This window comes from Pseudoliparis swirei, chromosome 8, assembly GCF_029220125.1.
Source record: "Pseudoliparis swirei isolate HS2019 ecotype Mariana Trench chromosome 8, NWPU_hadal_v1, whole genome shotgun sequence".
NCBI classification, from domain to species: Eukaryota; Metazoa; Chordata; class Actinopteri; order Perciformes; family Liparidae; genus Pseudoliparis; species Pseudoliparis swirei.
Genome location: NC_079395.1, coordinates 12,629,762 through 12,655,871, shown reverse-complemented (window position 1 = coordinate 12,655,871; position 26,110 = coordinate 12,629,762). Strand labels below are relative to the sequence as shown.

The window sequence follows — 26,110 nt, the reverse complement described above, 5'->3', positions numbered from 1 at the left end:
ACCCCACCATGACCCTCAACTCAGCCGGAAGTGACTTTACTCCTGCTCCTGCAAGGAATAGCAACAAAATAAAAATAAATCCCCAAAATAATAAATAAATCATTACAAAATGTTTGTTTTACCATTAACTTATGCTCGTTATATGAATTTTTCTATATTTAAAAGATTTCAATGGTAAAAGAAATACTAGCAAGATCCGGAATTTTACAAAAGAAAGTAAATTTGCGATTTTTGGTTGGCATGTGACTTATTATACTAGTATACGATTATTACTTGTTAGCTGTTAAAGTGGTGAATGGATGATGTATTTTTACAGGCAAAGACAGGAAAGAAGCATTGCACTGGCTCCATCCACAAAGAGCCAATGGGATGTTTCCATTGGATTATTGCAGAAAATAAGTTTATAATACTTGCATGCTTTTTTTCAGCGAGATAGTCTTCACAAATAAACACCACTTCTATGATTGTTGAAGAGTGAATGCAATGGGCAGAAGTAAAAAGCTCATGTTCGGCTATAGACAAACTAAATCACGGTTGCGTCAGTGCACGTACGCACAGCAAGTCGGTAAAGACGGACGAGCCAGCGTAATAACATTTTACAGTCTCATTTAGCCACTTGTTAGCAGCTGCCAAAACACGTAAAAGCTTAAAAAATTATGTTTTGTTCACTGACGTATTGGAACAAAATATTACAACCCCTTAAAAGATCTAATTTCAGGCATCTAACCCAAAACCCTTTTCAAATGTCCAGGTCATCCCTGCAGTACAATATATTTGTTATAGTTTTCTGAAACTAATTGGTGGTTGTGTCCAACTAGCTGAAAATATTTAAATCCTATTTGCCTCCTGTACGTTTATCATCTAAAACCCATATTAGCCATTTTCACCCACACCATCGCCCCGCTCTCTGTCTCCCGCAGCCCCTCTGGTTGGCCACTGGACCATGGCCTGTTATACTCTATCGAAACTCTGATAGTTCAGTGGTCTGGACAGATATGGAACGTCCTGAAGAAAGACTCTGGTATGGTGCTGCACCAAGGAGACCACCCAGGCCCCAGCGTGGAGCTCCTGTTTTGGGCCACTCAGAAGGAAAACCTGCTGGGCATTCAGTCACAAGTATGACACTGGTTCTGTGGAAGTTGGCAGGGATGAATTAAAATCAAATTGACTTTGAGTTCCATTAATAGAGTGTTTGATTCATAGACCATGTTTTGAGTCAACAAACCCCAGATGTGTTTGCAAGACAAAGCATACAGTCCACCAATGACCCCAGTAATAAACATGTCATAAAAGTGTTCACAATGTCCAGGTGTGCCTACTAAAGTGGTCAATGAGTGTAAATCCTATGGTTTTCCTGTTTTCAGATCCAGAGCCCCAAAGCGCAGCACATCATGGAGATCCTGAGAAGAGTCAAGAGCAGTTACTACTCCTCCTTCAAGGACATTTGCATCAAAGTCAATGAGGGTATATTACTCCTCATTTAGCAGTGCTAATGAATGATTTTCCTCATTCTATCATCTCTCACAGCACAACCTCTCAGTCAGTTTATATGTACTGCTCCTTCATCCAGAGTGTACAGCTATTATTAATCGTTATTCCTCAAATACAAAAATAATGTATTTGTGTTTTTCTATGTTTGTCTGAATTGTATACATTTACTGTAATGAAGCTTTTTATTGCATTTTTTTGTGCTGCATCATTCTCATTTAGAAGTTGTGGTCAGCGAGGCAATCACATTGCCAATTTAAGAAGACGACTAAGATTTTTATTCTGTTAAATTACCTCTCTATTAGCATTATGTTATATATTACTGCTTCTCTATGTGATTATCATAGCGGTGCTGGAAGCGGAGGACATAGATCTGTATCTACGCCCTCTCAGGAGACTGATCAGCAACCTAGAAGAGAGGACTTTCCCACAGGTAGACACTCTACTGCCTCCTCTTTTCCACACACTCTGCCTCATCTGGAGCTGTTCTCAGTACTACTGCACTCCACAACGAATGGTGGTCCTCCTGCAGGAGTTCTGCAACCTGATCATTGAAAAGGTATAGTGATGCATCTCAATGTATGTGTGACAGAGAGGGAAACACAATATCTATAAATGATATTCTTGATATAATTGTGTGTCTGAATCCAGGCCGTTGCCTACCTCATCCCAGAAGAGCTGTTTAAGATGGAGCTCGAGGAGGGGGTGGAGAGAGTCCAGATAGCCATCTTAGTTCTGCGCACCTTCAAGCAATTGTTTCACACTCACCGGCAGAAGATCACCGAGTACTACAGGCACAGCCAGGCCATCAAGCTGTGGGACTTTCCGGCTGCGCTTGTGTTCCAGCGTTCAGAGCGCATCATGGAAAGGCTGCTTATGATCAAGGTGCATGAGTTGGTAATCATAGCTCTGTTAGTGTTAGTTTAGTAGGATAATGAGAAATGTCCACATCTGTATGTAAGAAGATGCCAGAACAATTTGCCCGAAGAAGACATGATTTCCATCAACTGCTGTATATTCATTTATATGTATAGTTTATCTGTAGAACTGATGGTTTTTTAATCTGAATACCTCCATCCTGTCACCCTGACCTACCTGTTGGTTTTCTTCTCTTATCTCTAGGAACTTTTTGCAACAGCGCTGGACTTTATGAAACTGGAGAAGGTTGAACTGGGTGGATCCAGAGGGAAAGTCCTCAGTGAAATGGTGTTCAGTATGAGCGAAGAGTTCCATGACCGCTGGAGGGCCCTCAGAGAGAGCAAATACGACCCCCTGGACTATACTGATGATGTGAGGCCGACGCCGTGGGGAAATTGTGGTGCTGTCCCACTGCTATGTCATCAATAAACCCAAAGGGGTGTAATTCACAGCAATATAATATCAGTGGCATTGGCAAGCACAGCCGAATAATACAAATAAATAATAATTATTTGTTTTTGCCCCGCAGTACAGTTATTGAAAACTAGCAAAGTAAAGTAGTTGCTAAGCAACACGCAGGCGTCAGTGACAGCAGTCATTTTCAGTCAGCGCATTAATTTTATTTAATTTACTGGATATTTTACAGCAATTTTTCATCGGCTTCCAATGTGACTGCCAATTAAAACTGGAAGTTAATCAGGAATTGATCTGTGTTACAGTATCATAGACTTTTGGCAAGCGTGTGTTATTCCAGCCAATACTGATCAACTCAGCTAAGAAGATCTTAGAGTACACCATGAAAATCTGATGGAATAAACATTCGACTCACAGTTTTTTAATCAGGAAAGGGACCTAAAATATCCATAATTTCCTGTCTAATGTCCTCTTATGTCCAGGATTTTGTGCGGCACTACAGACGTTTCATGGAGCAGAACAGAGATTTTGACCAGAGGCTAGGAACGGTCCTCAATCTGGCCTTCCAACACTCCAAAAACCTCAAGTCAAACTTTAAGGTTTGTCTTTCACTCCATGTCCCCTTCAACAATTACAATTTCGTGATATGCTCCCATGTGACTCAGGCAAAAGGTGTTGATCAGTCACATTTTCTATGAGCATGAAAAGAGCCGCTTAAGCATATTAGCTTACACTAATCACAAGTATATGTTCTTTAACTGGAATTTCAATTTGTTGGTGGTTTAGATTAAAATCCAGGGGATCTCTAAAATCAGAACTATATTGCTGAGCATCATACGACCTCAATGTCTAAAATAAACTGCAGTATCGTTGTGTCCCATCTAGTTGTTGAAGATTTTCAGCACCCTGCTCGAGAGACCTCGGATCCACCAGCTGTTCTCTCCTAACTACAATGTGTTGTTGGACATGTTCAACCAGGAAGTAGAAAGCTGCCAGATTATCCTTGATCAACACAGAGATGGGGTACGAGACAACAACAGAAATAAATACTTTCAATGACTTAAAAATCTGAATATTGACACACTTCCTTCAGAATATACACAAATACAGCTGTATGAACAGACACCAGCCAGCTGGCTGGATGCCATAGCTTGGATGTCTGAGTTTAATATGAACCATGTGTGTCACCTGTGCTACGAAAGTCTTTGGAGAAGGTATTAACTTAAAGTAATAAGGATGACTGTTAATTCAGGCTTTGTGTTTCAGCTGCGGTCAAGCTGTACAGTCCTGGGGAAGAACATGCCGTCTGTGGCCGGAAACCTCAAATGGTCCCAGGAGCTTCGGAATCGCATCCTCACCAATCGGAGCAATCTGTGCCAGCTGGCCCATATGTACGAACCCACCACACTAATCACGCGCAGACATCATTATCTCACGCAACAACTGTCATGAATCAGATATGTTGTTATTTATTTATTTGTATGCGTGTTACTCGCATAACACAAAAAGTATTAAACCGAATCGCATGAAATTTGGTGGGATGATTGGTTATTATCCGGGGACCATTTGATTAGATTTTGGGATCAATCGGGTCAAAGGTCAAGGTCAAGGTCATGAAAAGGTCAACATCTTTTTACGATAGGACGGTCAATTTTTATCCAATTGGCATGCAACTAATGCCAAAATGTTCATAATTCAATGCCCAATCTTGTGATATGCGAAGGTATGCGCTCTACCGAGTGCCCATTCTAGTTGACTGATGTTTTGAACCCTCAATTTGGGAATTTTGGCCGTCGCCATTTTGTTTTTTGTCCGTTGCCAACCAGAAGTGACACGAGAGGATGGAGCTAACATAATTCTTAGGTGACCAAAAGGTTGAGTAGAGTCACATCGGGTTTGGGAAATGTTGCAACAAATAAATTGCTTGCATACATACACAGCGCAAGACTACGGTTTATTTGTCAAACATTTGTGTTTGACTTTTTCTTTGGCTTTCGTTGCCTCTCTCTGCCTTCCAGGCCTCTGAGGTGTGCTGAAGCAGACAATGTCCTCCAAAAGTGTGAGCGTGTTCTGGAGATTCTGGACCAGCACGACGAAGAGCTGTTCTCAGAGTGGACTGAGGGCCTGGAGGACATCTGTCAAACACACCTAAAGGAACCACTGCTCACACTGGACACAGACACGGGCCTGTTCCAGGTCAACTTCAGTCCTGCAGTAAGAGCATGGAAGATGCAATCACCAAGACACGAATCACAGTCAAGTGTTGCATACAGTGGGATAGGCTTTCGACGACACAAGTCAATCCACATTTAAACACAAATATGAGGTTGAATCTGTTAAATGTGTCCATCAAGTATGATTACATATCACTGATATGACAAAATGAGGAGATATATAATTCATGAAAGCTTTTACATTTGCAATATTTCTTTTCTCGGCATCAAGTAGCTGGCGTGTCTCAAATGACCAGAAGTAGCAACAATGTTTTGTTTACAATTATCTGATAAACTCAAATCAAACAAACAAGAGCAAGTGACAAGAGAATGAATATGTATAACCAGCAACATCAAAAGCAGGCACTATAATCCAGGGATTAACAATGTATCTGATGTACTATGAGCATCAGATAATGCAGCGTCTATGTGTGCGTGTAACTTTGTTTCAATGTTAATGAGATTGCCACTTTCAGATGCTGATCCCATCTATACTCATTATAAGGAAACAAAACAATGAACTGCTTTTTGGATTCATCAAATTCTCCTCCCGTCTCTCTGTGCCTGTCCCCAGTTGACATCGGTGCTCAGGGAGGTGAAGTATCTGGGCATGCTGAAGAACCAGAACATTTCTAAAGCAGCTCTCCAGCTCTACTCCAAACGGGAGAGACTCTACATGGTTGGTAACTCCGCCTCAGGTTTTGCATTGAATTAGTGTAAAACTTGACCTGTGATACATGTAGAAAAAGAGCAGAGTTTAAGTGTTAACAACGCAATGTATCCTGTAGTACACACAGACTCTGACCTTGGTGACCCAATGGTACAACCAGCTCCACAGCACTATCATGGCTATAGAGCTGGGGTTGGTGAAAGATGAAATGGATGGGACGAGGCGACAGCTGGATCCGGCCCTCGGGGAGCTGAGCTGGGCTCAGGACGATCTATGGGACTACATCCAGAGCACACGAGACCTGGTCAAGGTGCTGACCATTTCTTGTGTATTTTAAGGAGATATTTGTACTTCATTATCAATAACAAAAGTGTAATGCTTGTGAGTTTTTGATCTGTGCTCATGTTGTATTTTGCAGCATATTCATAATATTCCGATTCTTTTAGAGAAAAGATCCCGTCTCAGTTGCATGTTGTGCCGGAATATAAAAAGTTATGGTTTATTTGAGAGATTGTTCAATAGCAGTACCAAAAGCTGAGATGAAACTGTTGCCTGCCAATGTAACATGAGTCCTGGCATTCTCCTGCTGTGGTCCAAGCCAGCTTTCTTCAATCATAGCAAACACTCCTAAAACCAAAAGCCCCATTCAGCTGTCAGTTGAAGGAATTGTGATTACTGGTTGTCACATGGTCTATCTTTTGTATTTGCAGAGCATTTCTAGTCGTGTCCAGAAGAGTAAAGCTAACGTGGAGGCCATCCAGGCCCTTATGGGGAAATTCAGTCATCGTGCCATCATCACCAGAAAAAGCCGTGGTTTTACTCTCCTCGTCTTCTCTGACATTGATGAGAGTGTTTCCAAACAGCATACGCTCATCACTAGCACAGGGGAGAAAATACACAAGCTGCTGCAGGTATACCCACCTTACTCTTGGTGCTGGAGAGAAGGACTTGTGCACTACAGATCTTTCTCATATTGATATATATATCATTATCATATTTGTGTTCACTTTCCACTGTGCTCCAGGAAAGCCAGTCTCTGCTCAGTGTTTCAGACCTGGACAGCAGTGAGTGGCGGGCCTACACTGACTATGTGGACCGCATGATCCTGACAGGCTTCTCTAGTGCGGTGCGCTGCTCGCTGCAGTACCTCATGGACAACACGGATGCAGCCCAGTGCATATCACCGCTGTTTGAGGTCCAGCTGGTACTCAACAGCAAGGAGATGACCTTTGACCCCTCATTAGACTCCAGCCACAGCAGTAACTTCTATGATATTGTGGATACGATGGTAGCCAACATCACCAACATGGCATCCTTCATTCCCAGAGTGGCAAAGCATAAACAGCTGGATAACTATCAGGTGCTGTAACGATTAGATTATAGGTTTATACGCAGAAATGTATCTGCACCCACACAGGCCCTTGTCATATGCTACCTCACTTCTTTATCTTCTAGTGCGACATAAATAAAATGGGAGATTTGTCAGAGATGTGCCATGTTATCCGCTCACGGACACGTGGCGCTATCGCTAAAGTAAGTTGTATGCCTGCTCATGGAGGCTCATATGATGCTGACAGTTGTAAAGATTGTGCTGCTTTTCAGGTCAAAGAATACCAGGGGTCGTTTGCCAGCTACCGATACCTCTGGACCGATGACAGGTCAGAAGTGTATGGCTCTCTGGCATTTTTTGTTTTTACTTTTATCAAATTGCTTTATCACTGAAAAATACACAAAGAAAAGTCACTGTGCATATGTCTGTTCAGTTAAAAAATTCAATGTATCCGTAATATGGAAATTCGCTAAAGGAAATAATTCCTCCTTTTCACATCAACTTTCACAGGTCTGAATTTATGAGGCAGTTCCTGCTGTACGGTCACGTGTTAAGTACAGAGGAAGCCGAGCTGTATGCCGACTATGAGCTGAAAAAGAACCCACCCACCCTGGAAAACTTCAAAGAACAGGTGTACTTCGAACAGCCTTTAACCTGAATGAACTTGACCCACAGTTTAGGGTTTTTATGGAGCCGGTCAACTGTGGTCTCTGGTTTTTTCCTCTGTGATCGATGTCTGTGAGTCACTGCATCATTTCTTATTCCAGATCAACCTGTTTGAGTCTCTCTATGAGCGAGTGAGCACGATGGAGGACAGGAGGGTGTTTTGTGGCTGGCTACAGCTCGACACCAGACCCTTCAAGCACACACTGATGAACGTCATCAAGAAGTGGAGCTGGATGTTCAAGGAGCACCTTCTCAACCACGTGAACCAGAGGTTAGACACTCATGCACTTTTGTAAACACACTGAAATGTTTATTTCTACAAAAACAGATAAGAATTACCGGAAGAAAATAGAATACCGAGCAGCAAATGATTGTTTGTTTAAAAACATTGTAGATGTGCACAACTGTTTTATGGCTGTGGTCTATATATGAGTCGCAATGGCAAAACAGTTTGAAGCAATCGGTCTGTACTGTTCAATTAAGGGGATGTACTGTAGTAGTTACTGAAAGAGATGCTTTTTTAATAATTAATCATTTAATCATCATTGAAGTGACTTGTTTTCTGTGCCTCACTGACATCATCCTTCTTCCTCTCTTTCCTGCAGCGTGAGAGAATTATCGTCTTTTGTCCAGGACACGGCCCACGGTCTCTCTAACAAGGTGTCCGATGGCGACTACGCAGGCCTCGTGGACATCATGGGACACCTCATGGCCATACGAGACCGGCAGATCAGCAACGAGCAGCACTTCAAACCCCTCCAGTCGACTGCGGAACTCCTGAAGACCTACGGACAGCAGCTGCCAGAGAGCGTCTACACACAGCTAGAAGTGTGGCCCAATGCTCAAATTACACACATTTCTATAAGTGCTGGCAGATGTATACATTTATCATCACATTACATTCTCTCCTTCTTTTACCACAAAACACAGGAGCTGCCGGAGAAGTGGAAGAGTCTGAGAAAAATTGCATTCACAGTTAAACATGAAGTGGCGCCACTCCAATCAAATGAAGTTTCAGTTATACGAAGGAAATGTGTCCGGTTTGAGGTGAGCCTGTGTGTGTGTGTGTGGGGTAGGGTATCAACCTCTCACAAAGAACTCGATATCTGAAATCGTCTCACTTTCTTTCCTGCATTATGAATGACTGACCCACCCGAGTGTGCACTGTTATAGATGGAGAAAGGGAGAGCGTGCATAGAAACTGCAGCTTCGAAGTATCTTGAATGCAGGTTTTTTTTCATATTTTAGGTCAAGCAGCATGAGTTCAGGGAACAGTTTCGTATTGAGCCAATCTTTAAGATCAATGTGGAGAAGCAATATAAACTAATTGACAAGGTGAGAAGGGGGAGACTTTTACCACCTATTCAAAAATATCACTTTAAAAGTCACGCTTTTCAATGTAGTGCCTTCCCCTGTATATTTGAAACCATAACCATTCAAAACTAATGTTGTGCCTTCAGGCGAATCGAACGGTAGCCGTGATGGAGGCAGAAATGAAGAAGCTGCAGGACACAGCTGATCTGTTCGAGGTCAGTTTCCCAGACTACAAGCAACTGCGCCAGTGTCGCTCGGACATCATACTGGTCAAAGCAGTCTGGGACATGGTCATCTTTGTGAAGGTAAATGTTAATCAGCACATTTTGATTTCGTAGCTGTGTTTGAGTTGAAAACACAAGACAAAAAGTACTGCATGGCGAGGCTCAGCGTTGGACTGCGAGTTTCCACATCAGAGCATATCTGTTGACGACCTAAAAGACTGGAAGGGGAAAGACTTTCCAGAACCACAAACTAAATGCTCCCATTCTCCTCCCCATGCCAGACCAGTAGAGAGGATTGGACCAAAACTCCATGGAGCGAGATCAATGTAGAGCAGATGGACATGGAGCTCAGGCGATTCGCCAAAGTATGACAAGCTTCAATGGCCAAACATTAAAATGATACATCTTTTCCAGGGTTGAGAATAAGTGAATTCCTCTCATACTTCATGACTATCTCTCCTGCACGTTGAAGGAGATGAAGATGCTGGATAAGGAGGTCCGGGTGTGGGATGTCTACTTGGGTCTGGAGTCGACTGTGAAGAACTTGTTGACCTCTCTAAGAGCTGTCAACGAGCTGCAAAACTCCGCTGTCAGAGAAAGACACTGGCAACAGCTTATGAACACCACCCGGGTACGAGACTATCCTAGCTGCTGCTTCGCAATGTTACACACCAGCTGATTCACTAATGTTTCATTAATGATCAGTTCTTCTTCACGTACTCTACCCTCACAACCATCCTGCCAGCTCATGTCCAGGCCTATAATGACCAGCACAGTTCAGTGAACCCAATTAGTGGGATCTGAAATCTGATCACACTCATGATCGCCGTGTGTTCCTGTTGGTCCGCAGGTCAGGTTTGTGATGGGGGAGGGCACCACCCTGGGAGACCTTTTGGAATTACAGCTTCATCGGGTGGAGGATGAGGTCAAAAACATAGTGGATAAGGCTGTTAAAGAAATGGCCATAGAGAGAGTAGGTATCATAAAAACCAACCTGTTGTGGAATAGTGTTCTGTGTGTATAATTTGTCGCATAAATGTTTTACCATTTGCTTGAAAAGTAGATATAAAGAATGAAATCCACGACTATTATGCAGAAATTAGATAAAAACATCAGGACAAGTTTAGATTTTTATGTTTTTCCTCATCTTCAAAGGACATTTTGTCAAGAAACGTTTCCTTTTATGAATTTAGGTGCTGGCAGAGATAACCCAGACGTGGAGTGTCATGTCGTTGTCATATGAGACTCACACCAGCACAGGAACCCCTCTGCTCAAAGCCGATGAGAATCTGATAGAAATACTGGAGGACAACCAGGTGAGCCTGATAACTAAACTGTGTTTATCTAAACTGATATATAGTAGATTAATGTGTATTATTACTAAGTAATGTATTTTAATACTGAACTGTGCTTTGATGTCCGTCTAAGGAGGAAACTAATCTAAACCGAAAATCCACAGAAACATATTGGAGGGTTATTAATAGTTTAATTTATCTGAAAATACATTAAAGAGGGTTCTTACAGATCATCATCCGAAGCTCCTCCCGTTTCTCTCTCTTCAGGTGCAGCTGCAGAACATCCTGATGAGTAAGTACGTAGAGTATTTCCAGGCCGAGGTGAGTGGCTGGCAGAGGAAGCTGATGGTGGCTGACCTGGTCATCTCCTCCTGGATGTCTGTCCAGAGGACCTGGGCCCACCTCAACAGCCTCTTCACCAACAGCCACGACATCCGCTGCCAGCTGGCCAACGATGCAGAGCGCTTCCTGGGAATTCACACTGACCTCCAGGTACCACGCCATGCATGAGAGCACTGGCCACCATGCGTCCACCTCACTGCATCGTCATGCTGTGGGGTTTCACTCCTACTTTTCCTGCACAGAACTTGATGACTGAAGTGGTGCAGAACAGTAATGTGCTGGAGGTGACCAACCGGCCTGGCTTCCTGGAGAACCTGGAGACCTTGCAGCAGAGGCTGTCTGTGTGCGAGAAGGCCCTGGCCGAGTACCTGGAGACCAAGAGACTCACCTTCCCCAGGTTTTACTTTGTCTCGGCCTCAGACCTGCTGGAGATTGTCTCAAAGGGAACACAGCCCAAACAGGTGACGGATTACGATTCGATTATGTTTTCCAAGAGTACATATAGAAAGATAGTCAGCATATTTTAGTTATGAGTTCATCATATGTTAATAAAGATAAGACTGAAAGAAAAAAAAAGTCATTTACTTTAAATTCCAGTCGAGAGATTGTGCTTCCGTAAACAACATAACCTCTAAAGTGTAAATGAGATTATAGTCCATGTGTGTGTTTTTCCAGGTGACCAGACACTTGCTGAAGCTGTTTGACAACATAGCAGATCTTCGCTTCAAGGACTCAGACAGAGGTGGAGGAGGGGACGGCGATGGGGAGGCAGTTGCTATCGGGATGTACAGCCGAGAGGGCGAATACGTTCCATTCTCTGAGCCATGTGTTTGTGAAGGACAGGTATAAAACATAAGAATTGGTGCGTTACACTGCTGTACTTATTATTCACTATGGTCTCGCTATAATTAATAACTTTCTCTCTATTATTTGATTTTTGCACAGTTTGTATGTGTGTACACTTCCCATGTGTAATACTTTTCATGCCTTTTTCAAATATATAGCATTGAATTATATTAGTCCTCATACTTTAAGATGTGTTGTCTTTCTTCAGGCAGAGTGTTGGTTGAGTGCCTTAGAGAGCACCATGCGTTGCACAGTCCGAAAAGAGATCCAGGAGGCCGTGGCTGCCTATGAGGACAAACCACGAGACCAGTGGCTGTTTGACTACCCTGCACAGGTATGATGATGGACCGTCTGTAGAATGATGGCTTTACCTCTAAGAACGACACACCAACAGTCTGTTATCTGCCATCGGTTTTCTTTTGCATATCCACAGGTAGGGTTGACTGGTAGTCAGGTATGGTGGGCCACAGATGTGGGCATTGCCTTTGAGAGGGTGGAAGAGGGATTTGAGACAGCTCTCAAAGACTACAACAGAAAACAGGTAGCGCTATCAATCCAGAGCGAGATATTGTGATGGTTGTTACGGTTCAGTGATGCATTCTGTTTTCTTGTCAAGATCACACAGCTGAACTCACTCATCCACATGCTGCTCGGAGATTTAACTCCTGGAGACAGACAGAAAGTTATGACCGTCTGCACCATTGATGTCCATGCTCGAGACGTGGTAGCCAATCTCATAACTCAGAAGGTAGGCTGAAGTGAAACATATCTGCTGGATTACCCCTTCCTGTTGGTTTTACTGTCTGTGTCTCTCAGGTGACAACCGGCCAGGCCTTTGCATGGCTCTCCCAGTTACGCCACTGCTGGAATGACGAAACCAGACACTGTTACGTCAACATCTGTGACGCCCAGTTTCAGTTCAGCTATGAATATCTGGGGAACACTAACAGACTGGTCATCACTCCGCTGACTGACAGGTACGCCTACTAGCACTGTATGCTCCACCAATGCACAGGTTGTACGCATTAGTAAAGATGTGTACGCATTAGTAAAGATGTGTACTTTGAAGATAGAGATGGTTAATGACCCCGTTTGAACAGGATCAAGATAGACATTATTAATGCACTCCCTGTCGAGTCCATTCTATTAATGTAGCCCAAAATAAAAAATTTGCCTCGGGGGGGGGGGCTCTGTTCTCTTAATCATCGCTTTTGATAAGGAGAAACTACCCCATATGAAACACTTTCACTGGGACATTTTGTTATCAAAAATCCATCAAAGAGCAACAGAGGAGGGATCCATCTCCCAGGATGGGCAGTCGTGTAATAGATGTTTGTACAGAATAAGCATCAGAATAAAATAAAATTAGTGGTTGAAAGTTGGTATCTCCCATGCAATTAGATGTAAAATGAGTCTAAAGAAGGAAACAAGTGTTGCAATGTCCTTTAATAAAATAATGGCAACAAATACATTAGTCCATTGAATCTAAAGTGTTACTATCAATTTGGGTCCTGACTTTTTCTGTCTTTCAGGTGTTACATAACCCTGACCCAGTCCCTACATTTGACGATGAGTGGTGCCCCTTCAGGCCCAGCTGGCACCGGTAAGACAGAAACGACCAAAGACCTCGGACGCTCCCTGGGCATCATGGTATATGTGTTCAACTGCTCAGAACAGATGGACTACAAGGTAGCACTGGCAATACAGATGTTCTCCATGGTGGCCATTTATGTCATATTGTCGTTTATGTGCATTACCCTTGAGCTTAACCCCTCCTGTCTCTGTCACATGTCTTCAGTCCATAGGTAACATTTATAAAGGTCTGGCTCAGACTGGGGTGTGGGGGTGCTTTGATGAGTTCAACAGGATCTCAGTGGAAGTGCTGTCAGTGGTGGCTGTGCAGGTCAAGACGATACAGGATGCTGTACGCAACAAGAAGCAAAGGTGCATGTGGAAATAATGACGTGCTTCATAAACAATCTAGATATTCATTACTTCATTTGTTTGCTAATCCAGTCTGAGATTTCTCTACTGACCTGTTTGGTTGTGTGTGTGTGTGTATGCGTGTGTGTGTGCGTATGTGTGTGTGTGTGTGTGTGTGTGTGTAGGTTCCATTTCTTGGGAGAGGAGATTGATCTGAAGCCCTCGGTGGGGATCTTCATCACTCTGAACCCAGGTTACGCTGGCCGGGCTGAGCTCCCAGAGAACCTCAAGGCTCTATTCAGGTCTGCTATAAACTGAGATTTTAACTGCAATAGTAAACAAAAAACCAAAGAGGACCAATTAGAAGCGTGTTTGCTTCCTGCTCAGGCCGTGTGCCATGGTGATCCCGGACTTTGAGCTGATCTGTGAGATTATGTTGGTGGCAGAAGGCTTCATCGACGCTCGTCTGCTGGCACGCAAATTCATTAGTCTCTACACTCTTTGTAAGGAGCTGCTCTCCAAGCAGGTACATAATGCCACTTTCTACTTAATGTAAAGGACACTACATGTATTCTAACTATTCCTTGTGCTCTTACATTTAGCACCTAAAGACTGATCCAAATCTAGTGTCTCTATTTTAAGCTTATAAAAAGGTATTAATCATCACAGCCCACTTATTCCACTATACTCTTTTGCACATAGTAAACATATATATATATGAAGTCAACTCATCTTACTTTTATTCAATATGTTGTGTCTTTGCGCTGCTCATTGTGATTTAAATATCATCTACTGAATTGGAAGAAAAAAACCCTCTAATGAAGAAAGTGCTTTCATTGCTTGAATTGTTCATTCCCTTTAACTGTTAGGATCATTATGATTGGGGTTTGAGGGCCATCAAATCAGTCCTGGTTGTGGCTGGATCTCTGAAGAGAGAGGACCGGAGCCGACCTGAGGAACAGGTAGAGTGTGGAACAATCATACGGCTCGCAACTGCATTTGCATCGTGGCATTCAAAATGTCCTTTCCTGCCCAGGTGCTGATGCGGGCTCTGAGAGACTTTAACCTGCCCAAGATAGTGACCAGTGACGTGCCGATATTCCTCGGGCTCATCAGCGACCTGTTTCCTCAGCTGGACGTACCCAGGAAGAGAGACCCTGAGCTGGAGAACGCTGTGCGTCAGTCAGTCAGTGAACTGCGCCTGCAGCCGGATGAGAACTTCATACTTAAGGTGCCTCATAAGTGCTCCTCTGCTTTGTGAGGAGTTAAAATGCCTCTTTTTAAGTCGTGGTGCCAAGAGATTTCAGTTGTATCATTGTGTTTATTAATATACTTATAGTATAATTATAGTTCTCAATTGTGATGCACAATATACTTAATTCTTTTGGGAACATGAATGGAGTCACCTGAGTCCCCTGACTCCTCACACCTGAGTCCCCTGACTCCTCACACCGAGTCCCCTGACTCCTCACACCGAGTCCCTTGACGCCTCACACCTGAGTCCCCTGACTCCTCACACCTGAGTCCCCTGACTCCTCACACCTGAGTCCCCTGACTCCTCACACCGAGTCCCCTGACGCCTCACACCGAGTCCCTTGACGCCTCACACCTGAGTCCCCTGACTCCTCACACCTGAGTCCCCTGACTCCTCACACCGAGTCCCTTGACGCCTCACACCTGAGTCTCCTGACTCCTCACACCTGAGTCCCCTGACTCCTCACACCTGAGTCCCCTGACTCCTCACACCGAGTCCCCTGACTCCTCACACCTGAGTCCCTTGACTCCTCACACCTGAGTCCCCTGACTCCTCACACCTGAGTCCCCTGACTCCTCACACCGAGTCCCCTGACTCCTCACACCTGAGTCCCCTGACTCCTCACACCAATGACGAGCAATAAGCATTACGAGCCAATCTTCTCACTGTTGGTCTCATCTACTTATGTAGATCATATAAAAGCATCAGTGTTGAATTCAGACGGTTTCATAAACTGTTAGTAATGAAAAGTATTGGTCCAGTATGATTCAAAGTTTGCGTTTCTTCAGGTGACCCAGCTGGAAGAGCTGCTGGCTGTCAGACACTCTGTGTTTGTAGTGGGCGGACCAGGAACTGGAAAAAGCCAGGTTCACTTCTAAATACTATATGCTATATGTTACTGTTCTCATGTCTAGAGACGATATTCTAGAGAGATGATACATGGTGTGTCTTATATTTATATAAATAATGTTTATTCATCAGATCTTGAAGACTCTCCATAGAACCTATGCAAACATGAAAATGAAGCCTGTGTGGAATGATATAAACCCGAAAGCTGTGACCACAGACGAGCTGTTTGGATACCTGCACCCTGCTACCAGAGAGTGGAAAGATGGTGAGGAACTTGAGGATTTCACTCGAAATTTTAATAAACTGTAAATGATGATCGAGGGAACCGATGTTTACTCCACATCGTGGATCGCTGTCGATCAGGAGTTATTTTGGTGCCACGATCATAATTTATTCCCAAGCCTCTTCGCTGAACTTATTTGAATTTATTAGAGTTTCTTTTTCTGATACATAGTTAGATCTTATTTGAACAGTTTGGGTATGAAATTATTTGACATGAGTTTGCTTTAGTGCAAAATAAAGTGATAGAATTTGACATGTGTTTTGCCCCAGTGATGGTGTGGTGATGGTATTGATGTGCCACTCTATGTTTTACTCTTTACTTTAGGTCTGTTCTCCTCTATCATGAGAGAGCTCACCTCAGTGGGTCATGATGGACCCAAATGGATTGTTCTGGATGGAGATATTGACCCGATGTGGATCGAATCACTCAACACAGTCATGGATGACAACAAGGTCAGAGTGCATCTTTGTTCTCTGATTGTTTCCATTCTTCTAATGAATGTATGCTTTACACAAAGGTTTGAACATCTGTCCATGTCTACATTCACCGACCCAAAGCACTAACAAAAGTTTGAGCATACATTTTTGCCAGTCCCTTGCTGCTGCTGTATATATTTCAATATTCTACTCCGTCCAGGTGTTGACGCTTGCCAGTAATGAAAGGATCAGCTTGTCCTCCTCCATGCGTCTACTTTTTGAGATCTCTCATCTGAAGGCTGCTACTCCAGCTACTGTGTCCAGGGCAGGGATCCTCTTCGTCAACCCTCAGGACCTCGGCTGGAGCTCGTAAGACACACACACACACACACACACACACAAGCACACCTGTGAAATCATGGACGGTTGTTTAGCGGTGCTGTCTTAACTGTATTTCCAGGTATGTGACCAGTTGGATAGACACCCGACTGGCCCAATCGGAGCGAGCCAACCTCACGATTCTGTTTGATAAGTACGTGCCGTACTGCCTGGAACAAGTCCGCTGCAACCTGAAAACCATCACTCCCATACCGGAGCACAGCATGGTGCAGGTGAGAGCACACAATATGCTCATTGTGTATCGACTGTGGCTCAGTGGTAAGCAGGGTCGTCCTTCAATCAGAGGATCGGCGGTTTGATCCCCGGATGTCGACGTGTCCTCGGGCAAGACACTTAACCCCAAATTGCCGACGGTGTATGAATGTGTGTATGAATGTCAGCTACTCCTGACAAGCAGGTGGAACCTCAGGCCCTCCCATCAGTGTATGAATGGGAGTGAGTGGGCGAGTGAAGACAAGTAGTATGAATCACTTTGAGTGGTCGGAAGACTAGAAAAGCTCCACACAAGTAGTACAGATCTATTACTCATCGACGGGCCAAAGAGTCTCAGTCAATGTGTCACAAATATGCAAAGCTCTTGATTTCTATGTTGTGCTTTTTGCATATTATCAAAGCGCAACGTGTCACTTTGTAACATCCAATCAGATGTCACATGTTTGTGTTTTGGCCAATCAGACGCTGTGTTCCTTGTTGGACTGCCTGCTGACAGAGGACAACACTCCTGCCGACTCTCCCCGAGAACTTTATGAGATCTACTTTGTCTTCGCCTGTGTCTGGGCCTTTGGAGGGGCTCTCTTCCAGGACCATGTGTGTGGTGACTAAATGTTTGCTTGATGAGCAAACTCCATTTTTACTGTAGTGTTTTACATGGTAGATAACTAAAATTGTTATGTTTCAAAACAATAATATATTTTTCCCCAAAAACTGGTCCAGCTGAATGACTATCGGGCCGAATTCAGCCGCTGGTGGTCTAAAGAGATGAGAGCCGTGAAGTTTCCTTCCCAGGGCACCGTCTTTGACTATTTTATTGACTCAGAGACAAAGAAGTTTACTCCCTGGAGCGACAAGATGGAGCCGTTTGAGTTGGAGCCTGATATACCATTACAGGTAATGATGAGTGTGGGGGTGTACGTCATGTTTCCCCTCATTACGGAGCTCGTTGTCAACAAGCCCTTTCAGTCAGGTCACCTGCTTTGTGTTTCAGACTGTTTTGGTTCACACTCCAGAAACCATTTGTCTGACCTACTTCATGGACCTGCTGCTCCTGAGAAGAAAGCCTATCATGTTAGTGGGCAACGCCGGAGTGGGCAAGACCATCCTGGTGTCTGATAAAGTTGCCAAGCTGAAGGAGGACTTCATGGTGGCTAAAATCCCCTTCAACTACTACACCACGTCAGCAATGCTGCAACGTAAGAAATACAGGAAGGAATACAAACACATTGGGTGGATTTGTGCTGACTCAAAATAAATAAATGATGTGCATTTTCTGGCACAGTAGTGCTTTGTGTAGTGTCACGTGTGTAGAGGAGTATATGGAGTTATTTTGACTTAACGTCTTGACGGTGCAGTATCTAAATTATTCCTGAAAAAGGAGCTCTTTTTTAAGTAGGGTATTTAACCCTTGCCCTGTTTCTATTTTATTCTATGTATTTAGGCATATGATTAAACAAAGAGAAAATTCCGGCTCCCAATAAGATTCTGACACTGCAATGTGTTTGCCCTTTAAGATTACTGGAAATAGATAGCATTCATTGGAATACCAACTTTCATTTTAAATCACTGAACTTTAAAATTGATATTCTCTTGTGTTTTTCATTGCCTGTTTCTTTACTGATGCAGACTGCATTTTGAAATCAATAACTTATTCCTCATTTGCTGCAAGCTCTGTGGCGCCCGCAGTTTTTTTTCTTGTCATTTTGATCGTCTGTCTCCTGCATTACGTGGACCTCAGGTGTCCTGGAGAAACCCCTGGAGAAGAAAGCTGGTCGTAAGTTTGCTCCTCCCACCGCAAAGAGACTCATCTACTTCATAGACGACCTCAACATGCCAGAGGTGGATATTTACGGGACCGTCCAACCGCACACACTCATACGCCAGCACCTTGACTACAACCACTGGTAAGACAAACGCAATACACACAAGAATCTCCTTTTGCATGAATGCGCAGTACAGTGACACACCAACATCTGGAACACATGTACTGTGCAGTGAAAATACTGAATTTAATCTAAGTAGACACAACCTTTGAAGGTATGACAGGCAACGACTGGTACTGAAGGAAATACACAACTGCCAGTATATCACCTGTATGAACCCAACAGCTGGAAGCTTCTCTATCAACCCCAGACTACAGGTATAGACGGTCACGCATACAGGCATATGGCACGTATACATACACGCATGTACACAAACTATTATTGCCATTGCTCTTTCTACTACAATTACTTAATTAGCTTTCTAAGCATTTTTACAAAGTAATTTACTAAGGTGCAAATGAAAATAGAATGGGTTTAATCAGCCATGAAAGCAAAAAGCAATTAAGTTACACCATAATTATAAACAAGCAAACAAAAAAGTAAAATCAAATTTAGAATGTCCTAGAAAGCTAATTGCTAATTATAAGGTTACATTATATAATTAAAAGTTACATTTAGCAAGTAGTTTGTCTCTGGTTGTCTTAATGGCTGCTTCACGTCTCTCTTTCATCCTTTCAGAGGCATTTCTCAGTGTTTGCGGTACATTTCCCGAGTGCTGAGGCATTAGCAACCATCTTTTCCAGCATCCTGTCAGCTCACTTCCTTCAGGGAGGATTCAGCTACGGTGTCTCCCGCTCAGTCGGAAGTCTGATGCAGGTGAGCTTACAGCATCACTACAGCATCAATACAACATCAATACAGCATCACTACAACATCACTACAGCATCACTACAGCATCAATACAACATCACTACAACATCACTACAGCATCACTACAGCATCACTACAGCATCAATACAGCATCATTACAACATCAATACAGCATCACTACAGCATCAATACAGCATCATTACAACATCAATACAGCATCACTACAACATCACTACAACATCACTACAGCATCACTACAGCATCAATACAACATCAATACAGCATCAATACAGCATCATTACAACATCAATACAGCATCAATACAGCATTACTACACCATTACTACAGCATCACTACAGCATCACTACAGCATCACTACAGCATCACTACAGCATCACTACAGCATCACTACAGCATCAATACAGCATCACTAGAGCATCACTACAGCATCACTACAACATCACGACAGCATCACTACAGCATCAATTCAGCATCACTACATCATCTGCATTGAAACCGGATTTCTACATTACAATCTATGAAAACATGGATCTACCAACATATCACTCTATCCATGCAGTAATAAGGTCCATATCCCAACTGTTTCTAAATCCGTCATCTGGTTCTGCTTATCCAGGCAGCTATCTGTCTGCACCAGAAAATCAGTCAGAACTTCCTCCCGACAGCAATACGCTTCCACTACATCTTCAACCTGCGAGACCTGTCCAACATTTTCCAGGTAACACACAAAAAATGTCACATGTTTATAACTGAATCACATGATTACTGATTCTGTGGATGCCGATGTGAAGGGTATCCTGTTTGCCTTGCCGGAGAGTGTCCGGTACCCCATGGACCTGGTTCACCTGTGGCTCCATGAGAGCTCCAGGGTCTACTCCGACAAACTAATGGAGGAGAAAGATGTGGAACTCTTCAACAAAATCCTGCTGGACACTGGCAAGAGATATTTTGAGGTAAGAAACAAGGTCCATACGGACCCTTTAAAATGTCAAGACATATCCAATGCTCGGCGATAAATGTCCGTGAATCCACACAGAAACCCTTTTTGGCAGATCCAAGAATGTAATAACACAGAAGATGTTTCTAGGCAATCTGCAGAATGTCATACTGTGTAGTTAAACATAATTGCTCTATTTCTAACCAAAGAAGAGCAGTTTAGTTGTAGCATGTTCTGTATTTTCTTGCATTTTTCATATCTCTGCTTCTTCGAATTTCAGGGAATAGATGAGTCCATCTTTATCCACCAGCCTCTGGTGTTCTGTCACTTTGCCCAGGGAGTGGGAGAGCCTCGCTATCACCAGGTTCGAGGCATTCATAAACACTCAAGCTAGCTACGATTTGGACTTTCAAGCATCCATTTATTCTGTATTAACCGTGGTAATAAAAGAGATGAGTTTAATTGTTTTGGACTTTAATCAATTTATTATGTAGATTAACTGTTGCTCACATCTTCAAAAACGTTATGGCACAAATTCAGCTGTCATGTCTAATCTGTCAGAAAATAAATGAGGATGAATGCAGTCATTAGCAAACTAATTACCTTTCTTCTCTCTATGAGGTTTGAATTGAAAGTTAATTGACTCAAGTCTTGATAAGAACTTCATCGAATGACGCATCAGGAAGTTACCACATCGTTACTTGGGCACAGCTGTCCGTACTCAAGAGCCAGGTTGCTTTATTTGCCCGTCTTGACAGGCTTCAGACTGGGAGAAACTCCAGAAGACGCTGGCTGATGCTTTGGAGCATTATAATGAGCTGCACGCTGTCATGGATCTGGTACTTTTTGAAGAAGCTATCCAACATGTGTAAGACACAGAGACGCTGCAGCTTTACAGATACCTTCTGAGCACATGTACAAGGGAGGATTGACACAGATTAGCTCATATGAAGCATACACACACGATTACATGTCCTTTGTTTGTGCTCAGGTGTCGTATCAGTCGTATCCTGGAGGCCCCTTATGGTAACGCTCTGCTGGTTGGTGTGGGAGGCAGTGGGAAGCAGAGTTTGTGCCGGTTGGCTGCCTTCCTCAGCCTGCTGGAAGTCTTCCAGATCACTCTGCGTAAAGGTTATGGCATCAATGACCTAAAGGTTAACATGCATTCACACACATTTGATATGAAATGCCACCCGTGTCTGGAATGTAAAACTTAGTGCTTGACTAACCAGTATTATGCCACACTTACGTTTCTTTTGTACCTTTTCTGCAACCCCCTCATCTCCAGAGCGATATAGCAGCGTTGTATATAAAGGTCGGAGTGAAGAACATCGGGACAGTGTTCCTTCATACAGACGCCCAGATTCCAGATGAACGCTTCCTGGTGCTCATCAACGATATGCTGGCCTCAGGTTTTGCTACTCTGACCTACAATTCCTGCTTTAGTGTGCAAAAATATATATACAGACGAAAAAAACCTCAGACAATTTAAATTTCTCAGCATTGTTTTTTTTTTTATTGAGAGCGGAGACAAATTGTTCAGAGGTTAGATACATATCAAAGTTAGTGGTGGGAAAAGTATCTGTAAATATATATATTTCATAACTGGGGTGGGACATGGATCATGATGATTCACTCCCAGGTTACACTGGCTTTGTATAAGCACTTTAATCTGATTTTAATGCACTTTAAATGAGATATAATAAATAATAATAAAGAGATCTTTAGTCAAATACACATTTTGAGCCAGCATTGTTTGTGTTATTTAGGGGATATTCCAGATCTCTTCAGTGATGAAGAAGTGGATATGATTGTGACATCGATCCGGATGGAGCTGAGAGGATTAGGACTCATAGATAGTCGAGACAACTGCTGGAGCTTCTTTATTGAGAGGATACGAAGACAGCTCAAGGTACTGCATCATTAATATTTGTGAAATGTAATATGACAGCTGCATTATTTAAACCCCTTTTTCTCATATCATTGATTGTCAAATACGTCTGTCCACCAGGTCGTCTTGTGTTTCTCCCCGGTTGGGTTCACATTACGAACACGTGCACGAAAGTTTCCGGCGCTGGTGAATTGCACAGCCATAGACTGGTTCCACCAATGGCCTCAGCTCGCCCTGCAGTCTGTCAGCACGACTTTCATAGAGAAGATACCTGGACTGGAGGTGTCAGCTCATTCACCCAGCATTCATATTCACTTTATTTAAAGATGAACTTCTTCCTCTTCTCTTCAGGAGTTCAGGAATAGAAACGTGTATCTTTAATAGTAGAAACGTAATGTGAAAATGTAGATAATACGCCAGTTGTATCCATAAATATTATTACATGTAATTATACAGCAGAAGGGAATTATAATAAGATGTGTTGATGATATTATGTATATTAAGAACAATTTAGTTACTCTAACTGATACCTGCCAGTGTAATAATTCCCCAAATGCCTGTGCGTGTTTATCCTATGCAGCCAAATGTGCGTGCATCTATCAGTGAGTTCATCTCCTACGCTCACACCAGTGTCAATGAGGTGAGTTGTTGCAAAGCACCTGGGGGATAACCCCTCCCGACACCTTCTCTGACATTGTCTCTCGGTCGTACAGGTGAGTGTCAAGTACCAACAGAATGAGAAACACTTCAACTACACAACCCCAAAAAGTTTCCTGGAGTTCATGAAGCTGTATGGAAACCTGCTGGGGAAGAAACGCACAGAGCTGACCCAGAAGATGGAGCGCTTAGAGAACGGCTTACAGAAACTGCAGACGACTGCGTCACAGGTCAGACAATATATCTACTTTGTCCGTCTCCATGTATTCTCCTGACCTGTCACACCATTTCATGTTGTTTTTGAACCCCTGTGTGTCTTGCTCAGGTAGAGGATCTAAAAGCCAAGCTAGCAGTGCAGGAGGTGGAGCTGTGGCAGAGGAACACAGACATAGAGGCTCTCATCGCTAAAATAGGACAACAGACAGACAGACTCAACCAAGAGAGAGCTGTGGCGGATGCAGAGGAGCAAAGGGTGGGTGGGTGTGTGTGTGTGTGTGTGTGTGTGTGTGTGTGTGTGTGTGTGTGTGTGTGTGTGTGTGTGTGTGTGTGTGTGTGTGTGTGTGTGTGTGTGTGTGTGTGTGTGTGTGTGTGTGTGTGTGTGTGTGTGTGTGTGTGTGTGTGTGTGTGTGGGTTCCATTTCTTATGTTCTAATGCAAAAGTAAAAATAGAAGTGAAGTCCTGGATCAGCAAAATCATTTTGAGTTTACTTTCATGCCACTTGTTTAGTTTACACCACAGCTAAACTTGCAACAATACGTTGGGAGTAAATAGTCGACTTCTCACTCTTTTGTGTCGTTGCTTTGTTTCTTCAGGTGGCGGCGATCCAAGCTAAAGTGACCAAACAGCAGCAGGAGACGGAGGACGACCTGGTCAAGGCTGAACCGGCCCTACAGGCAGCCAACACAGCACTCAATACACTGAACAGAGTAAATCACTTGTGTATACATACAATATACCTGAATCCAGCGATTTATTAGGGCCCAGGTACAGACAACGGAGGGCTGGAAATGCCCTATTGAAACTTTATTGAAACTGTATCAATTCGTATTAGTTTCATTATTCACATGAAGGGCCTTTTTGACAGACTTAACATGCTTGAAAAAAGTATTTATGAATGTTATGGTTGGCTTGGTTGGAGGCGTGAAATGCCTCAATAGCGCCCCCTACAAACATCTAACTTTCAAGAGCCACTGCCTCACTCCATAAACGTTAAATTGTTTTTGAGAAAAAATGCTTCTGGACCAAACTAGATTTTATTTAGAATTTTTTTGTAAACACATTTATTTTAAACTCCTCCTGTAGCGTAGGTCTTATTGCTCCCAAATTAGTTGTGCACCATCAATGGATGAAGAAGATTTTTATATGTTTCACTCCGTTTAAATCGACCACTACTGGGGTGAAACAGGAAGTAATCTATTGAAACAAACTCCTCCCACTCGCCTCATATTGACAAAACTCAGCACACGCATTGGAAAAGCTAAACTATGGCAAAGGTGCAAAGGCCTGCTCATCGCTGCTTGCGACTTTAATTATATTAGTTTTATGTCATTTCATTTAATTCATTTTATATGAACACTTTGCTAGTGATGCAAATATTTCAAAAAACTGCAAGGTTGTCATGTGAGTGTGTTTGTGTGATTCCAGTTGAACCTGACAGAGCTGAGGACGTTCCCCAACCCTCCAGCTATCGTTACCAACGTCTCAGCAGCTGTTCTGGTGCTCCTGTCTCCCCAAGGCCGAATCCCCAAAGACCGAAGCTGGAAGGCTTCCAAGATGGTCATGAGCAAGGTGATCTTTTACGGCCATGTATCGTAGAGTGTTTTTTTAGATTAATGGCTGGCAACCACAAAGCCAAAAAGTCCATTACAAATAAATATTCCCCTTACCGCTGAAATAACATTGTCACATTTTACACTACTTATTGCTGTTTTATTTCTCATGTATCTTTTTCATATTTTTGTGATGATATATTGACTGCCTTGTAGATCCTAGTTTCCTGATTTTATTTAAATTGTATTATTATACATAACATATTATCTATTTTTCTAAAAGGCTGTATTATACTGAATGTTTTACAACCTCTATATTTTATTAGATTTTTGATCTCAGAGAAGCACTTTGGTAAAGTCTCTTTTTCCGTTTTATATAAACGCTTTACTAGACAGTTGTCAAATTGTGTATTTTTACATGATTTAACTTTTAATAATTCCAGCTCATGATTTAAAATCATATATGGAGATCATGAAGTCAAACCATTTTATGTAATCCACACACACACACACACACCTCTGCACATGCAGGTGGACGACTTCCTGCAAGCTCTGGTGAACTTTGACAAAGAGCACATCCCTGAGGCCACAGTGAGATCTGTGAGAGACGACCACCTCAGTGACCCCGAGTTCAACCCCGAGTTTGTGCGACAGAAATCCTCGGCTGCTGCGGGGCTCTGTGCCTGGGTGATCAACATCGTACGCTTCCATGAGGTACACACATGTCACCAGCTGGCATACATGTTTAGTGTCAATCGATCTAAACCGGTGTGTGAGATGTTTATCAGTGTTCCTGTTTTTTTTTTTTTTTGCGATCAAATGTTTTTATTTAGCATAATCACACAGGATGGCGTAACACCAACACATGGTGCCCTTTCAAATTACAAACAATATGCTGAGAGCAAAGGAGTCTCTCAGAACCATAAAGCAGATAGGAAAGAGGGGGGGGGGGACATAAATATACACACAACACAAGAGACAGACAGACAGACAAATAACATTGATAGGGACCAAGGACATGTTCAATTAGAAGTAAGGGGCGATAGCACACATCTACAGCATATTTTTCAAAGAGTCAGCAATGTTGACCCAAGTGTCCAAAGTCTTTTCTGATGCTCCATTTATGCGAGCTGTAGAGATCTCC

General features: G+C 43.0%; 1 protein-coding gene across 1 annotated transcript in view; it reads left to right on the top strand.

Moving 5' to 3' along the window:
• Nucleotides 1–1,008: 1,008 nt before the first annotated feature.
• dnah9l (dynein, axonemal, heavy polypeptide 9 like) overlaps nt 1,009–26,110 on the top strand; it is a 34,940-nt gene continuing 9,838 nt past the window's right edge. The window contains exons 1-63 of the mRNA XM_056420667.1: nt 1,009–1,116; nt 1,365–1,464; nt 1,836–2,047; nt 2,140–2,373; nt 2,611–2,778; nt 3,303–3,419; nt 3,706–3,843; nt 4,087–4,211; nt 4,839–5,034; nt 5,608–5,712; nt 5,822–6,013; nt 6,414–6,614; nt 6,728–7,063; nt 7,159–7,236; nt 7,306–7,361; nt 7,544–7,664; nt 7,801–7,970; nt 8,305–8,527; nt 8,630–8,746; nt 8,948–9,034; nt 9,160–9,318; nt 9,519–9,602; nt 9,710–9,868; nt 10,088–10,210; nt 10,431–10,553; nt 10,800–11,024; nt 11,117–11,335; nt 11,550–11,717; nt 11,929–12,054; nt 12,154–12,261; nt 12,337–12,468; nt 12,537–12,697; nt 13,253–13,409; nt 13,519–13,664; nt 13,829–13,945; nt 14,031–14,169; nt 14,513–14,605; nt 14,680–14,874; nt 15,687–15,764; nt 15,880–16,012; nt 16,355–16,482; nt 16,667–16,815; nt 16,907–17,057; nt 17,521–17,652; nt 17,779–17,952; nt 18,050–18,254; nt 18,797–18,962; nt 19,096–19,198; nt 19,560–19,697; nt 20,329–20,430; nt 20,504–20,665; nt 20,930–21,013; nt 21,408–21,517; nt 21,641–21,803; nt 21,938–22,061; nt 22,419–22,561; nt 22,661–22,822; nt 23,121–23,180; nt 23,254–23,427; nt 23,523–23,669; nt 24,010–24,123; nt 24,842–24,985; nt 25,498–25,680. Of these exons, the coding sequence (XP_056276642.1) occupies nt 1,024–1,116; nt 1,365–1,464; nt 1,836–2,047; nt 2,140–2,373; nt 2,611–2,778; nt 3,303–3,419; nt 3,706–3,843; nt 4,087–4,211; nt 4,839–5,034; nt 5,608–5,712; nt 5,822–6,013; nt 6,414–6,614; nt 6,728–7,063; nt 7,159–7,236; nt 7,306–7,361; nt 7,544–7,664; nt 7,801–7,970; nt 8,305–8,527; nt 8,630–8,746; nt 8,948–9,034; nt 9,160–9,318; nt 9,519–9,602; nt 9,710–9,868; nt 10,088–10,210; nt 10,431–10,553; nt 10,800–11,024; nt 11,117–11,335; nt 11,550–11,717; nt 11,929–12,054; nt 12,154–12,261; nt 12,337–12,468; nt 12,537–12,697; nt 13,253–13,409; nt 13,519–13,664; nt 13,829–13,945; nt 14,031–14,169; nt 14,513–14,605; nt 14,680–14,874; nt 15,687–15,764; nt 15,880–16,012; nt 16,355–16,482; nt 16,667–16,815; nt 16,907–17,057; nt 17,521–17,652; nt 17,779–17,952; nt 18,050–18,254; nt 18,797–18,962; nt 19,096–19,198; nt 19,560–19,697; nt 20,329–20,430; nt 20,504–20,665; nt 20,930–21,013; nt 21,408–21,517; nt 21,641–21,803; nt 21,938–22,061; nt 22,419–22,561; nt 22,661–22,822; nt 23,121–23,180; nt 23,254–23,427; nt 23,523–23,669; nt 24,010–24,123; nt 24,842–24,985; nt 25,498–25,680 (9,132 nt within the window). The 5' untranslated portion in view covers nt 1,009–1,023. The remainder of the gene's footprint in view (nt 1,117–1,364; nt 1,465–1,835; nt 2,048–2,139; nt 2,374–2,610; nt 2,779–3,302; nt 3,420–3,705; nt 3,844–4,086; nt 4,212–4,838; nt 5,035–5,607; nt 5,713–5,821; nt 6,014–6,413; nt 6,615–6,727; nt 7,064–7,158; nt 7,237–7,305; nt 7,362–7,543; nt 7,665–7,800; nt 7,971–8,304; nt 8,528–8,629; nt 8,747–8,947; nt 9,035–9,159; nt 9,319–9,518; nt 9,603–9,709; nt 9,869–10,087; nt 10,211–10,430; nt 10,554–10,799; nt 11,025–11,116; nt 11,336–11,549; nt 11,718–11,928; nt 12,055–12,153; nt 12,262–12,336; nt 12,469–12,536; nt 12,698–13,252; nt 13,410–13,518; nt 13,665–13,828; nt 13,946–14,030; nt 14,170–14,512; nt 14,606–14,679; nt 14,875–15,686; nt 15,765–15,879; nt 16,013–16,354; nt 16,483–16,666; nt 16,816–16,906; nt 17,058–17,520; nt 17,653–17,778; nt 17,953–18,049; nt 18,255–18,796; nt 18,963–19,095; nt 19,199–19,559; nt 19,698–20,328; nt 20,431–20,503; nt 20,666–20,929; nt 21,014–21,407; nt 21,518–21,640; nt 21,804–21,937; nt 22,062–22,418; nt 22,562–22,660; nt 22,823–23,120; nt 23,181–23,253; nt 23,428–23,522; nt 23,670–24,009; nt 24,124–24,841; nt 24,986–25,497; nt 25,681–26,110) is intronic.